The 15,637-nt window shown below is 47.1% G+C and overlaps 4 protein-coding genes across 4 annotated transcripts; 2 read left to right on the top strand and 2 right to left on the bottom strand.

The window, feature by feature from the left end:
• Positions 1 to 1,179: 1,179 nt before the first annotated feature.
• On the bottom strand, positions 1,180 to 2,458 carry HD556DRAFT_1440382 (uncharacterized protein; the record flags this gene model as incomplete). The annotated part of the gene is made up of 5 exons (XM_041306109.1): positions 1,180 to 1,317; positions 1,370 to 1,525; positions 1,596 to 1,672; positions 1,727 to 1,807; positions 2,272 to 2,458. 5 exons carry the CDS (start codon positions 2,456 to 2,458, stop codon positions 1,180 to 1,182), a joined length of 639 nt encoding a protein of 212 aa, XP_041162860.1.
• An 8,372-nt stretch (positions 2,459 to 10,830) lies between these two features.
• HD556DRAFT_1440379 (uncharacterized protein) lies at positions 10,831 to 11,616 on the top strand (the record flags this gene model as incomplete). The annotated part of the gene is made up of 3 exons (XM_041306108.1): positions 10,831 to 11,058; positions 11,115 to 11,228; positions 11,287 to 11,616. 3 exons carry the CDS (start codon positions 10,831 to 10,833, stop codon positions 11,614 to 11,616), a joined length of 672 nt encoding a protein of 223 aa, XP_041162859.1.
• A 249-nt stretch (positions 11,617 to 11,865) lies between these two features.
• HD556DRAFT_1463376 (uncharacterized protein) lies at positions 11,866 to 13,357 on the bottom strand (the record flags this gene model as incomplete). The annotated part of the gene is made up of 9 exons (XM_041308287.1): positions 11,866 to 11,996; positions 12,098 to 12,267; positions 12,330 to 12,369; positions 12,422 to 12,477; positions 12,507 to 12,613; positions 12,674 to 12,795; positions 12,852 to 12,877; positions 12,942 to 13,078; positions 13,308 to 13,357. The coding sequence occupies 9 exons, from the start codon at positions 13,355 to 13,357 to the stop codon at positions 11,895 to 11,897; spliced, it is 810 nt and encodes a 269-aa protein (XP_041162858.1). The 3' UTR covers positions 11,866 to 11,894.
• A 530-nt stretch (positions 13,358 to 13,887) lies between these two features.
• HD556DRAFT_1463375 (uncharacterized protein) lies at positions 13,888 to 14,826 on the top strand (the record flags this gene model as incomplete). The annotated part of the gene is made up of 3 exons (XM_041308286.1): positions 13,888 to 14,007; positions 14,060 to 14,340; positions 14,400 to 14,826. The coding sequence occupies 3 exons, from the start codon at positions 13,888 to 13,890 to the stop codon at positions 14,824 to 14,826; spliced, it is 828 nt and encodes a 275-aa protein (XP_041162857.1).
• Between the last annotated feature and the right edge of the window lie 811 nt (positions 14,827 to 15,637).

Raw genomic sequence — 15,637 nt, 5'->3', positions numbered from 1 at the left:
TGCGAACCTAGACGACTTTTAGTATTCCGAGACAAGGTCACGACTTTGTAACACCATGGCCGGTAAGGGATGATAGTGTAGGTGTATTCGCCTTGTCGAGCATTGTCATTTCCCTCATTCGAGCTTTCAGTTAGAAGGGTATTTAAGACTATATCACGGAAAGTGGGTTTGGCAATGTTCATCAAATATGTACTCGCAGGAGAGTTTGCAATAATGTATTGTTGTTGGGCCATTACAGCCGGGAAGAGATGGCAGGGTACCTCAGTAAACCTGGTTGAACGTTCTCACACTTCCCAATTCAAGTTGTAAATTACAAGGCTATTTTTCACAGTTCACCGATGCCAAAGCTACGCGTATCCCATTCATAACACGAATTGAAGTAATCAAAGCTTATGATGTCATCTCCACGAGGAGATTCGTACAAGGGGCATCACGGTATACCGTACGCATGGTCAAAAAACACTAGTTGAAACACTCGAAATATCGGACTGAAATAAAGGCAAGAGACCCAGAACAAAAGCGAGGATACAATATATAGTAAGCAATTGAAGGTTAAAACATAAGAATTATTCACAATCAGTATCACAAACAAACCAGTCGGATATACTCGGCAGGTGCCAATTCATCGCGCAACTAATGCAACTTAGTAGGCAGCCCGAGCATCCCCTAAGAGGGTCTTCAGAAGTGCACTCTCACTCCCGTCGAAACTTCCATCGCCCCAATCACCGGGTTCAAAATGCATCTTTTCGCCGTCCTGTACCCTTGAACTTTGGGCCCTTCGAACCATCCAACCCGCCCAGCGTAGCAGCGTTTGTGTTGACGCCCGGGAATGAACCATCCCAGAAACGCGAGTTGTCGAGTTGGCTACACTTCTTGGCGATAAGGTATGATCCTGGTCGCCACCACTTCCTTGATGCGTTCCATTTGGAGATCCGAGCGGTTCGTTGTGAATGACAAAAACTCCTTGTACTCTGGATTTGTTTTGAAGGGGTTCAGCTATGCTGCTCGGTCGCACAAAAGGCCCGTAGAGGTGTTGAGCAGACGAAGGGAGTATTGTTGAGTTCAATCCAAACTGCTCTTCGAATGCTTCCGATGGACAGACGTACTGCTGACGCAGATCTACAGAACGAGATAAGCGTTTCGAGACGATGCAGGAATGTTCTATGGCTTACCTCATATCTAAGCTTTGGGAGCATCGTCCAACTTCGACAACATGATTGTGAAGGCTTCGATGGCTTCATCGTAGCGTTGCGCGCCACGCAGCACTGTGTGTGTCAACTGGTATCCAATATGAGACGACGGATTGAGTCCAGTGACCTATGCATCGCCGAAGTCAACATGGGGTATGAAATCGTAGATGTCATCGCACCTTTTGCATGTCGAGGAGCGCATCCTCCCATAGCATTTCCCCCAACTTTGCCTTACTGCGATTTGCTAAGGTATCGAATGTAGAATTCAGGTCAATCGCCGTAGAGTATAGGTCAATAGCCTTGTCGTAATCGTTTGGCAGACGCAAGTATGGTCTCTACCAGGCATGGGCACGCTAATAGATAGTGGATAAGTTGTTAATGAACAATAAGAACGGGAGCACATACAATGTAGTCGAAGTTCGTGCGTACGTATAACGATGCCCTGCCAGTGCACGTCGACAAAAACACTTTCAAGAAACACGCTAAATCACAACAGAATGAGAATTTTGAGCAAGATATGATTGAACTGTACTTACCGGAACTTCGAACTTTCTCTGTGTGATCAATGTAATCGATACGAAATGCACGCGAGACGATGGTAAGCGCGAGACGATGCACTGATTGTAACAGAATGTCACACGGTCACAACTGTGACGGTACTTAGTACTGTCCAAAAAGACCGAACTTCAAAGCTTCACTCGCGAAACACTCATCCTACCAGTACAATACAATGATCAAGATCAATTTGTCGATCCGATTGACACGGTGCAATACAACTCAAGTGTATGCGGTGAGTGCCACTGCTATCTGCTCGTTGATCATTGCTAAATAGATGTTAGCGATATGCGCGATATATCCAGCATCCTGACTCGCCACATGGACCACAAGCACATTTGGGGCGGGGGCGAAGGGGAAGGACTCCGAGTCAACCGGAAGTAGAGGTTGCGGGTGGTGATGCGGAGGTCCCGCTGGGACTCGGACGTTGGGAGACGTTGAAGGAGAGGTTCAGAGCATTGTGCAAGATGTGAGCCAGGGCATCTGGTGAGACTCCATGCGACGATTGTCAAACTACAAAACTCACGCATTCGTATCGATTTGCCATAGATATCCCAATCTTCGTTCTGCTGAATGTTAAACATGTTATATGAGTTAGCAACTACACATCCTATAACCTGTATACGTATAAACTCGATTTTCATGGTCCCTCCGTTGCTGCCTCGGTACTTGAAACCGGTGGAGAGTCGATTCGCGAGGGAATGTGATGACATGGACCCCGCGATCTTTTCTGCGTCACGTTTGAAGACTTGTTTGTTTTTGGAAATATCGAGAAAAGGTTTAGAGACGGTAGACGTATTTGAGATGTGTGCTTACAAAGCCCTAGCTCAACGTGTCGTTGGCTCGCGGGCTCGCCTACTCGTGGAGCGTCCATCTAGTTCAGGCTCTGTTCAACAACTGCCCATCGACAATAACTCGGAGTCAGGGTTGTACGATGCTAATGATTTAGCCTGAATTGAGATAAAGGATCGACTGATGAGAGAAAACAGAGCTAACCTTGTGCATTTTCTATTCTGAAACCTTTCAAATCTCCGATGTACCCCGAGAGAAGATGCAAGAAAAGTATAATAGGCCGACAGAGGCGCTCAGTAAACGGCCAGACTCAATATAGACAGGCGCCCTTCCAGCCAAGAGTTTCATAGGCGCATGTCTAATTAGTAGATCCAGCCACATGTGCATTATCTGGCGTAGATGGCGTCATAGACTCCCCAGATTTATCGTAATCAGGGAGCTCAGCTTTCATTTGAATTCGGAGAGCATGCTTGAAGACCAGTTGTATGACAATATCTTCCTCATGCCCGAGTCAAAGTGTCTGGAAAGTAGATGAGCGAGATTGTAAGTGAGCGAGATTGTAAGTTACCGAATATCGCTCCCACCCCAATGTAAATATACTATGCCAAGTAACCCGTAATCGGTTCCAATGAGATATCCAGATCCATGGACGGACCACAACACCCTCGCCTTTTGTTTTGATATAACTATGCAGATCGCGTGAGGGATGTGAGGAGACATGGTAACCAGACCGTTTACACCCACAGTTAATTGACTTTGCCAACACCTATCGCGGGAAACTGTTAAACATAGGGTGTCGCACGCGAGACGAATTGCATACCTGGAGAATGATCATAATAGCGAACAAAGTCATGGTTTACCTGATACAATCAGTCTGCATGAAACTGAATGTCGCCCCCGACCCCCAGAGAAGGTATCAAGGTGCTATAACGACCCATCAGCCGAGACGACAGCACCATAAAGTGATGAAACTTACCGCAGTTGCTTGCAATCCTGCTCCCAACGATGCAGAAGCCTCAGATCGGGTGCAGGTTATGGTGATGCTGCATGAATAAGAGTGTCATCCATTTGTCACCATCTATATGAGCCAAATAGTGACCATGATTAGCTATCAGGAGTGCATTGAAACTTAAGGATGTACTGAAGATATTGCCTGGGTAGTCGTATGATCATGCTCTTTGCAATCAAGAGCCCGTGAAAGCTCAAGTTGAAGGACCTCTGCGTTGCGGCAGTTCTCCCAATCAAGTGGTGCCCCTTTGGACCTGCCACTTTGACAGTGGCAGTTCTGGGTGGTCAAGAGGTAATTGAAGAAAGTGCAAATCTTTCTCCACTGATCTAGCAAGCAAAATAAAATTGGTCAATCATGACTCGGAGATGGTAGATAAACTATAAAATCTCACAAAGCGGTCACCACCATGACAGTCCATCAGTATGATAGCACAACGAAGAATTTACAAATACAACCATGAATAATAAGGATGGGTTTCACTTACTAAGGGTAGAAAGCCTGAGTAGCCGTCACTATCATGGGACACGGGGCCAGCAGACTGGAGTCATCCTGCACACAGGAAGATAAACAATGGTAAACAAAAAATTGCACCACCTACCGAATAAGAACCCCCCCTGACAAGTTATAAAGGAAATGATATTCCCTGATTGAATGAATTCGAAAGGGTCAGTACATAATGTTGATCGGCTGTTGGAACTAATATCAGCCTGAGTGAGGTTGGATGTGCGTGCCAATCGAGAAGAAAGGTAGGAGTAGCGACTGCGGCCGCATGTACAACAGCGCTGGTGAAAGTGTGACATGCCGCTACTAACGGTACTTTATTAGACTCAGATGGGCACGGTATACCGTACTCACGATAATGCACTGGCAACAGTAAAGAAAATCGAGCTTATAGTACAGTTTCTATCTCGTGAAGACTTAAGGCATTGGAGTACAGGTACGAGATTTGGAAGGAGCTTTAGAAAGAGACATAATCGTAATCGTCGTCACCATCCTCATCATACCCGTCACCGTCACCATTCTCTATAGCTCCTTCATCCAGTTCTTCATCACTACTAAGCTCCTCCTCATCACATTCTTCTTCGTCCTCCGAGTCCAGGTCATAGTCGTATTCGTGGCCATCACCATTACCTGCCTCTTCACAGCCCGCGTCGCCCTCATTACCTTCAATTACATTGTCTATAGAATCGGTCAACGCCACCGATACCGAGCCCAGGCAACCTCTGATGATCTTCCGCAGTGTTGCAGAATGTCCAACACCTAAGTGATTATACCGCATGAACATATCACGATCGGCGAATCTGGCTCAAAATGTGAGTGTTAATATACCACTGGAAGATCTGTGCTTACATCCCAACATAATATTCCTCCCAGTCATCCAGCTGTTCCCCAGGACGCGCCAGTGATTTTCCATGGCGCAGGGAGCTTATGCCACGTCCTGCGGCGAATGCAGGGATCAGATGTGCCCCTCGAATTACCTGCCCAGGATCCAGGAAACCAAAGGCATCGCGGTCGGACTCCTCCACAAAGCCAATCTTCGGAAGACGAGCATATTTACTGCCAGATCTATAACTCTGTACGACTGCCAGCCATCTTACCCAGAGTACCTCGAGATGCCGCTTCACTGGTTGACCCGCATTGGTGAGCCATACCTCCATATGGTAGATACCCAATACTCGGGCATACCAGTAGGGATGGCTGGGAGTTGTCTCTCCTGAAAGAACCATAACATCCGCGTGAGTTCTTGGGTTGATCGTGTCGTACTCGCGCCTCAAGTCGTAGGTCGTATAGTGCACCTGCATAGTCTGTACGGAATAGATCGTGTTATTGGGAATAATGACAGAATTTCGTTCTTCATCCGTGAACGTGTGGTCGCAATAGCTAACATCTAGCTCCTGCAACCTATAGATGATGTGATCCCTCAGTCTGGGAACAAAATCCTGACCGTTACTACGATAAATGATCAAGTGCCGCCAAAGTAAGATATGACTGTTACCTTAAGGGCAGGATCACCGTTATTCTCTCTGAGAAATGCAAAAATATCGACTGGGTTGTTCCGAGTGATCACGATATAGTGATGATTGTCGTAGGATGCCGATGGGGGGGCATTGGATGGTGGTTGGCTGCTAGAGGATGAGATTCCTCCAACTTCTGCCACTCGCCGTAATACGCGGCGTCTGCGTTCATGTTTGGCCAGCTGCGCTGGTGTATCTAATTTGCTAGTGAGCGGATAAAAGGCCTTCAGTGCTCGGTGAGCAAGTTCCCCCTGATACAACTTAATTTTGGTGCATAATGTAGTGTAGACCGTACGTACGATTTGAGTGGTGAAGGAATCCGTGGTCCCGAAGAGCGTAATGGTTTTAACATAATCCCCCATGGCGTGAAATTTATAAGTGCCCATGCTGAACTTCTTCGCCCTTGGCCCGTTTGATTCCGGAATGACGCCGCTCGCTTCAGAATGTTGAGCAGCTCTTCGTTGACGAGCTGTTCTTTCTTTGGGTAACTCTAAAGTGTTGAAGGCCGCACAAGTGCCGTCTCGAAATTTCCGCAATATGCGAGACAGTTTCTTGAAAGTTTCTTCGAGAAAATGTAACGAGGACTCCGAGTGCATCCTAAGCTTCGCCAGCGCATGCCATTCTGCGAATCGATACAGCAGAGATTGTACGAGCGCATTATGTTCAGCGGGGAACAGCCCATCAAAGACAGGGATCGCACACTGGTAAAAAAAAAGAGCTGTCAGCGGATCAAATGTCAACAACTAGTAACAAAGAAAAACCTGTAAAATGTCCTCAAAATCACGCGCTGCTAATCGTTTCATCTCAGATGTGTTGTTTGAGAACTTGCGAATTACGCCGTTGCCAAAGGTCGGGACCTGTCGAAACCTGCAAGGGAGTGGACGCCTATTAGCAAACAACAATATAGCTTATGAGGTCCTCGTACCTGCTGTCGAGAGCCACGACAAGCTCACTACCGCGAGGAAGGGCGTGAAGGAGCCTGAGGAGGTGTATAAACAACGCCTTCCAGGTGCCCAGTTCGCACTCGTGCATGAAGTCGACTACAAGCATGCGGAATGAGTCGAGACCGAGCGGTCTGAGTTTCTGGGCGAATTTATTCTGCGAGTAGACTACGTGAGCCGATAAGAAAATGTGATGAAAGTAATCTCACCTACCAGGGTAGGTACCCAAGAGCCTTCTCCAAGGGTGTGCTCTACCTTGACACCGTCTACTGTATTTCCGTTCGTGTAGATAAAAGCACGAGCTTTGAGTATCTTCGCCATCACATACTCACGAAGATTGGCGACACGACTTCTCATGTCCCTCGAAAGCCCAAGAAAATTAAACAGGTTTTTGGGTGTCAGACAACGAGGGCACGGACACAAGCCCATGTCTTTGATAGTCGCGATTAAAACCCTGTAAATTTACGAGTGATTCAATGTTTTGATAAGGTCCATGAGGTAATGCACTTTTCTGGATAATCCGCGGAATACGTGAAAATTCGGGGAAAGACCCTCCGAAAAACCCCGTCAGCACATCTCAAAACAATGCCGTGCTGGTATGCAGACAAAAAATCTTCATCTAACAGAATGTCCCAGCAGGAATGGAATAACTCTCTGCGGCAGTGGGTATGCAGAGACGCCATGCCCGTTTTCGATATGCCGGACAGTCTACTCAAAACGTCTTTGACACTGTCAGGAAGCTAACGTTTACAGTAAGTGTAAACACGCATGCACATTCAGAGGCACGTACTGAAGGTAGAAACCCGACCAGGTGACACGCCCCTGACTTGGGTGATGATCGGGCGTATTTTGTCAAATTACCGAAGTACATATACAGAGGCCAGGCTTTGGCAGTCCCAAAGTTTGCTAGATGAGTAGCATCGGAGAAGAACATCAGACCGGCGATGACATGTTCTAGTGAACATCCAGGTTCCTTTGGAAGCCTCTGAATCTCGTCTTGAGCTTCTAGCCAGGTATCCGAGGTATATAACTCATCGTAGATCCGCTCTTATGGCCGTCTAGAGGGTCCTTCCATAACCGTTTGAAAGGGAAAAGATGATATGCTCCAGCTTGCACATCTGCAAACGCCGCGCGTATGACTTCAATGAGAGGTCGATAATGGAATCCGTGGATAGTATAAGGTAGTGGGTCATCCTCGCTTGTCCTCGTGGGGATACTAATGGTGACGCCAGTCTGAACCCAGTCGTCTGGGAAAGTAACTCTTTTTCCACTCTCATCCATATCCAGTTCTCGCAAGTTCTGTCTTACCGAGAAGTTCTCAAAGTCTTTGCGGTCGAAATCATCCGCTAGAATGACATCTTTGACTAGGTGCGAGACTTTGTTTTCTGATAATAAGTTGCCCCCAGAATGCATCCAGGACATAAGTCGATAGACAGACATGTTGGGAAAAGGGTAAGGCGGCGCGAAGACTTTTGCTGGAGAATCAGCCTCTTGAGCACTAGCCTTCGGAGATGTTCTGGCAAGTAGTGAGGATTGAATCAACTGATCTGGTTCAAAGGAAGGACGACGTGGATAGAGCCGACAGAGGCCAAACGAGTTGAAGGTGGACTTGAGGGTGTCTCTTAAGGTTAAAAGAACACGTCGAATTCGGGATCGGGCAGGTAGTGAAGCTGTTTGTGATGATGGAATGCCTGCTCTATCGGAATGATTAAGATCGTCCGGCGAAGGCCTGATATTATCGAGATATCTCGGAATTCGTCCCATTGGGAGTGCTCGTTCATCTGAAATGATAATAAGAGTAAGTAATTGGTAGGTACCTCAGAGAATCGTGGCGCCCAAGCCTGAGGGGCACGAACCTAAATCATGGTTAGTGCAAGAAACCACTCCCCGTCATCTCAACATCAACTTGATCAATTTGGGGCGTCTCTGAGCCAAGGGTGTGCTGTGAGTCTAGCACAGGAATGGACGCACTGCATAAATCACGAGCTACAGAAATTGGTCCAAGGAGTCTGCTAGGAGTAATCGGTTTAAGATTTGGACGGTCCCTCAGTGCGGCTGCATGTCCAACGAAAGAGATTCTGCGCCCCTGCCAAATTTGATGATTTTTAAATACAGGAGGTTCAAGAAGGAGTGACTCGCCACGACTGGTTCACCAGTGGCGTTTGCTTTGGAAAAGCGTATCAACGCCTCCTTTGCGCGATCTTGTCGTTTCCGACTCGCGAGACTATTGGCTCTCTTGAAAAAACAACAGGATGCGCGATGCCTACTCAGTCCCCGATTGTCTGTGGTCCTCTCCCAGGAGCAGCCCGGAGCATTGCAAGACACCATCAAAACAAAGAAGAATACACCGATACAAACTGAAGCGCTTTGGAAAAGCGCATGGCAGTTTTGAGCTAGCTAGTACCGTGTTTGCCAAGATGCCTTTCAAGTTCAAGTTGCAACTAGTAGTACCATGGACAGTTGGACTCGGATGTAAAATTTTTGAGAAGTTGGCACCAGGATTATGGTGAGAAGAAGCCAATGATCGGTACATATCAAAAGTCACTACTCAAAATTATACAAAAATGTGACTTGTCTACTAGACGAAGCAAATTAATATTTCAAGCGTCCAGCGTTGTGATTTCTACCAATAAACAGACATGATTCACTAGTACTACTGGTATTGCGAAGGAGTTGTAATGGTACAAATGGCAATATCATATAAGATGCAATTGAGATATCCATCTCAATCGATCGTCTATGCTCTGGACAAGCTCTAGAAGCATGTAAATGATCGCAAATAATGCCTAAGGTAGCACATACCAGCTATCCGCAGAGCGCATCTCTTTGGCATCATTTAGGATGCCGAGTACAGCATCCGTTCGACGAATAGAAGTCCTGATACTGTCGCGGACTTCAGTGGGACAAAAACTACCTAAGGCGCCACAACGGGACAATGACAGGCGTTGATGAAAAATTTCCATTAATACTGCACTTCTTGCTCGGCCTTCGAGAAGTCGCGTTTTGAATCTTCACACATGGAGCGAGCAAGAGCTTTCCCCCTCTCGAATTCCGAGACTTCCCAGCATGCGGCATGGTAGTTCATGCGACAGCGTTCACGAACTGCTTCCAGGTATTGAACAGCACAAGAAAGGAGTTTGTGCCAAGTTCTCCCAGAATCTTCAAATATGTATCCCTAGCCTAAACATGATGCAACTCATCAGAATTAATATGAATACTTGAAACAACGCTTACATTCTCGTTGATGGTGCCCGATGAATCATCGACTTCGAAAGGTCTGCCTACCAATCGATTAAAATATGTTGGTCTTCAAATCATGTGTCCAACGGGGAGGATCGCAGTGTTTGCTCTGAGGAGAACTTGGAGTCCGCAGCTCAACTCCGTTAAACGGACTGTTGAGGTCACGGAGCGAACTCTTCGAATTGGGTGTCAAAGGGAATATATCGTCATCTGTGTCGTTGGCTGCTGTTGTTTTCGTATTTGAGTATTTCTCCCAGTGACATATAATTGTTAGTCTTTCATACCTGATCCTGTTGCAGAAACTAATGAGGGAGAGCTTGGAGTAGAACTCGAATATTGGCTGGGAGTTCCAGCAGTGGGAAGATAACAAGAGTGAGGAGGCGTGGAGGGGAGTTTGCATGAAGCTTCAGCTTCAAGCTCGTTACTGGAAGATGGAACCAAGTTGAAGTTCATAATTTTCAACTCGTAAGGTCACGGGGATCCTGGAGATCCTAGGTTGAAGTGCTACGACGGTTGCCGTGCGTGAGGTAAATAGGCTCTTCGGAGTTTGAACCTCCTGGAACTCGTGCAAAGTGAATACATACCTCTTATCGCCTCACACCAGTACATATCCTAAACAGGAATGAGCTGAGAGGACCTCCTAGGACCTAGGTTTTATAATTAGAATATAGTTCAAACTGAGAGCAGAGATAGCTTTTTTGTATGATTCATTGTGCTTTGTCAGCCACTTGACGTATAGATCTACTTCAGCAGCCAACGAGAGAACCAAGTATAGTACTACCTCTCTGCTTTGCCGAAACGGAAATTGTTTATTGTTGCAAACCTTGCTGGGCGAAGTCGAGCTGCACATATTAAATTGGGAACCTCACTTTACTAATCCGGGAATAACTTAGCACGTTGAAACTCACTTTACTAATCTGGAAATAAGATAATTAATGAGCTGCGGAGGCTATGCATACCTCAGGGAGCATGTCCGTATGGCGTCAGAACTTCTACCCTACAGCAGTACGTCACTAGTCACATAACCAATATAAAAGCTCACCCCTTGAGGTCTGACTCATCTAAATCAACTCCGATCCTCTAACACGATGTTTGATCATGCCCATGCTGATGCATGGGGCAGTGACTCGGATCAACCCTCCATGCTGGTACTTGATCCTGTGACCAGTGATAAGGGGTCGGAATATCCGAGTAAATCCGAGTCACCCGAATCATCAACCGCTGTCAGTGTTCCTGTCAACAAGGAGAAGACTGAAGCTCGCACCCGAAATGAAGAGCATGCGCTAGCCTTGCCTCTGAAGTATCAACTTGAAGAAGTATGAATACTCATTCAAATGCGTTGGTTGCAACATGCTCAATGTGTCTTCAACAGAAGATCCTAGTCAGCACTTGCTTGGACAACCTCTTGAAGATGTCTGAGTCTGCGTCGGAAAGTCAGGCCTGGCCCGGGGAAGCTGCCACAATGACTCGGAGGACTCACAGGGCAGTAAGTATTTGCAGCCGCATTTTTTATTTCGTTGTACTGACTCGAACTCACGGAGAAGACAGCTGGAGCCGATCCCAACTTCGCCAGTTGTTCGGACGTCACAGTAGCCACGGTGCAACGTGAAGCTCAAGATTCTTGCACTGCTAGTACTAGTGCTACCAGTACCCACCGCCAGACTCGCAAGAGAAAGGTTGCACTCGCAGGGATCGACATCGTCGACAAGGAGAACTTGAACGTATTTTCGAATGCCACCCCGGTGGCTATTAAGCGTATCTGCCGGGAGAAAACCGGCACTGATTGGCAAACCGTCCTTGATGTTATTGCGTACGGCGAAGAACGAAATAGGCGGCAGAATCAAGACACGGCAAGTACCGCGGAGGAAAAGTAGTTGAGAGAAAAATTACTTACGAAGTTTGAGTAACTTTTACTCGGAGTTTATTGACGGACCATCCGAGTCAATAGTCGTTTGCATAAGGATCGACAACATGTGTTTGCATATATTTGTAGAGCGGGAAAATAGTTGTGTTGCTGTGACGTATCACACCTCTGTGCCATGTATTAGAAGCTAGACACGAAACACGTTCATGAGTCAGTGTTTGGTTGGAGCACCAATGCACGTGACAGACTGGTGAGACGGCGGAATTCCTCCCTGTTAGACACAATGTATCAATATATGACGAACCAGAACCTGAGATTCAAACATACTGCCACAGAGGTGAGATATGTCCAAGCTTGCGCGGCATTGGGCGTGTCATAACCACCTAAAGCCTAGATGATGGTATGCGGGAAGATATTCTAGTAAGTAGCATCATACCTCCGCCAAGTAACATTTTTTCCCTTGCCATTCGCGGATGATGCGATGCATGCACCAGCCGAGCGAGCCTTAAGGACCAGTTGAGGGTTGCCATGGGATCACCCGCTAGGCCATCTAAGCCACACTGAACTATAATGAAATCAGGTCGAAAGATGTCCTTGACATGTTCGATGATAGGCCAAATGCGGAGGAATGTTTTGTTGGGTGCACGAGCTTTGAGTGGCACTGATAAAGTGAAAGGATCGAAGGCCGGATCATCGACGTCCGGAAGGGAAGCGAGGGGGAACAAGGGAAAAATCCTGGAGCTGCGTGATGAATAGATAGTGTCTAAAAAGAATTCTTTGGGTCATATATTGTCAATGATTCGAGGTGCACGCACAAGAACTTGAGCAGCAGCCGTGGAACCGGGTTTGTGAAAAGCTTGTGACGCTGCATCTGGAAAATGAAGGTCGAGGTCGAGATACATCGAGTCACACGTGGTTTCGGTATTGTTCGTTTGAGGAAAAGAATGGCGAGAACGCAATCAGCTATGTAACAAAAAGCTGAAGCCCATGCTTTTTTGGCGTGATGTCTGCATATGATGACACTGAGATTCCAAGGAAAGTTCGCCATAAACTAAGCGAGCACTTACCTTCCGCCATCCCAACAAATGGCTATGTCCGAGATATCGTTTCTAGTCGCAGCCGCCCCGGTCAAGGTAACTCCAGCGACTAGTGTGATGTAGTCTTTGATTCCATGAAACATGGGGCAGTCCTACATAATGATACATTGACAGGTCGCAAACGACACAATCTGTTTGGTATACGCACGTCTTCAAGCCCACACTCTGAAACTTCTAGCAGGTTCTGCACATCGCTTGATTGATTCATGACATATTCGAGATAGTAATCACGACTCACGAGTATGGTAACCCAAGAACTCCTTCTGGCCAGCAGGCCGTGGTCGCACAACCAGGAATCGTTGGGACTCTTGACCAGTGCATGTTGCCAGAAGTCCATATGCGTGAACAAGTGAATAGACGAAGAGAGAACAGTTTCTATTGGAAGGTACACGTTGCCACGGTGGTGCAGAATATGCGAGAGAATGGATTAGACATCACCCGATGACACACAATGGATTCGTAGATACGCGTGCTCACTTTGACTAGGTCTTCTGAGAAGATGTAGGCACGGGTCTAGCATGCAACCCATTGGATTAGACATCCGATGAGTCTACTAGTCTGTCACGGCGGCCCGACGTCACGGTAGTCAGTACTAGTCACGTACCTGGCAGTTGGCAAAATCGGAGTGTACACTGTAAATACTGCTTCAATCATCTTCTTTCTTACATAGGTTTCATCAACAACACCAATTGAAAGTCACGCTGGTATACGAGCAAGTACACCAGCCCGTCTATGAGGCAAGCCAGACGATGTATTTTACAAAGATGATGCGGCTTGCCACCCGTCTCGTGGGAGACATGCACGTGCGCGTGAATTGTCACGGCGTGATGGTATTTTCAGTTAGTAGGATCTCGCGCGAGGACTCAGGCTCAATTTTTTTTCTCAACTTCTGTGGGTGAGAGTCCTGCTACGGCTGGAGGTCTCCGTGCGAGCTCTATGACCTCGCAGAAGTACTATAATAACTATATCATCATCTGCCATGGCTTGCTCCTCGTTTGGGCATAAACATTTCCCCTTCCTTTACGTTCAACCTCATCACGAGTCTTCCCGACTCTCAGCTGGAAATTAATATTCCTCAGGATGAGCCACACCAAGATGAGGCCTACAAAGGTGTTCACTCATCTCCCTCTCGCGTTCCAGTCAATTTTTTTGACCCAGTTGGTGTTAGCGAACTTAAACGCACAATGACATCACGTTCCACACGTTCTCAAGTTAATCATCGGGAAAGCTCTCGTCGCGGAAGTTCACCCAAGCCTCCTATGCCTGCCTCAGCAAAGGGCATCGACACTCCAAGTTCATCCTCTGTGATTCCAGCATACGATGATGATGCTTTCGATTTTGAAGTCACGCTCAAAGACCTCGTCAGACGATGAGTTCCGCCATAAAGAAATTAGTTGCGTTTGTCGATATATTACTAGTCGTGGCGAAGAGTCCATTAAGGGCCGCGAGCTTAGCGTTATGTTCAAGGATCTCCGTATCGTCGGTGTCGGTGCACGTGCCTCTTTACAGCTCACCATCGGTTCTATGCTTAATCCTGCTGCCATCTTGAGGAACACTTCGGCGATGCGCAACCAGCCTGTCAGGGATATTTTCTCAGGATTCGAGGGTATCGTTGCGCCTGGTGAAATGCTCCGTTAGTCGTTTTAATGAACTAACGTGAAGTTAAATTTTCGCGCTAATCACGTGTTCGCGACAGTAGCTCTCGGACGACCTGGTTCCGGTTGCAGCACGTTCCTATTGCAAACCAGTGTGGGGAATACCATGCTATACAGAGCGAAGTATGCTATGACTTCTTCACCCCCAAAGATATCGCAAGACAGTATCGTGGAGATGTGATCTACTGTCCTGACGATGATGTCCACTTTCCGACCTTGACTGTAGAGCAAACCTTGTCTTTCGCCATCAAAATGCGTACTCCACATGCTCGGTTCATAGACCAAACCCGTGAACAGTTTAATCGTGATGTAGTTGATATCCTCGTGCGCATCTTCGGTCTTCGTCATGCGCGAAACACTGTTGTCGGTGATGCTGCCATTCGTGGTGTTTCAGGAGGCGAAAAGAAACGTGTCTCGATTGCAGAAGCACTGTCTTGCCGTGCCCTCATTGGCGCGTGGGATAAGTGAGGAGGTAAAACGTGTTCATACGATGACAGTCTTACATCAGTCGGATACATGGGATATCGGGACCCACGTTGAAGACACAGTCGGCTGGAGTCTGCTGGCACTAGCCGTGGTCATCGCCAATGCGACTCTTCGGTGAGTGATGTCACCTATTCCAGACGTTCAATACTTATCTAGGATGTAGGGGGATTCCTGGCAGGATTCGTTGTTCCCCACGAAAGCGGTCTTTGCTATCGCACTAACGGAGAAGCTCGAATATATGGTGACGATCATGTTTTGCCTCTGGTATGGTATTTGAATTGCCACGTGTATGAGACTAATATCTTCACAGTACTTCGCACTCTCTGGCTTAAATACTAACCTTGGATTGCTTGACAACGGTCAGTCCTCCAATCATAACTCGCATTGATGAACCTTTGCGGCAGGCATCACTTGGGGATTCACTTACGCAATTATATGTGGACTCTTCTGGAAAATTCACTGCATGTACGATCACCACACAGATAACCGGAATGAGTTGGCGAGGGTCAAGCATCGTCAGATCATTGAATAGCTTCAATGCTGCCGTACGACTCGAGGCCCGGGAGTACTAGTATACGACAACGTGCACACCCGGAAATTGGCTAGCAATCGGCTTCGAGCTGAGCTTGAGAACAAGGGTCTTGCCAATGCGTCTGCTATTTTACGTGCGTTGTCTTCTTTTTCCCGCTCCTCTCCGACACCAACGTCACGGTGACTCGGATAATTGAATATGTACAGCCCTGTGCACATCATGATTTCATAGACTTGGAGCGGAGATCATCGATCTTGTGGG

The sequence above is a fragment of the Suillus plorans genome (genome assembly GCF_016647745.1).
Source record: "Suillus plorans strain S12 chromosome Unknown HD556scaffold_14, whole genome shotgun sequence".
In the NCBI taxonomy this organism is placed as follows: domain Eukaryota; kingdom Fungi; phylum Basidiomycota; class Agaricomycetes; order Boletales; family Suillaceae; genus Suillus; species Suillus plorans.
Note: the sequence above shows the minus strand (reverse complement) of the source record. Positions and strands in the feature narration are given on the sequence as shown.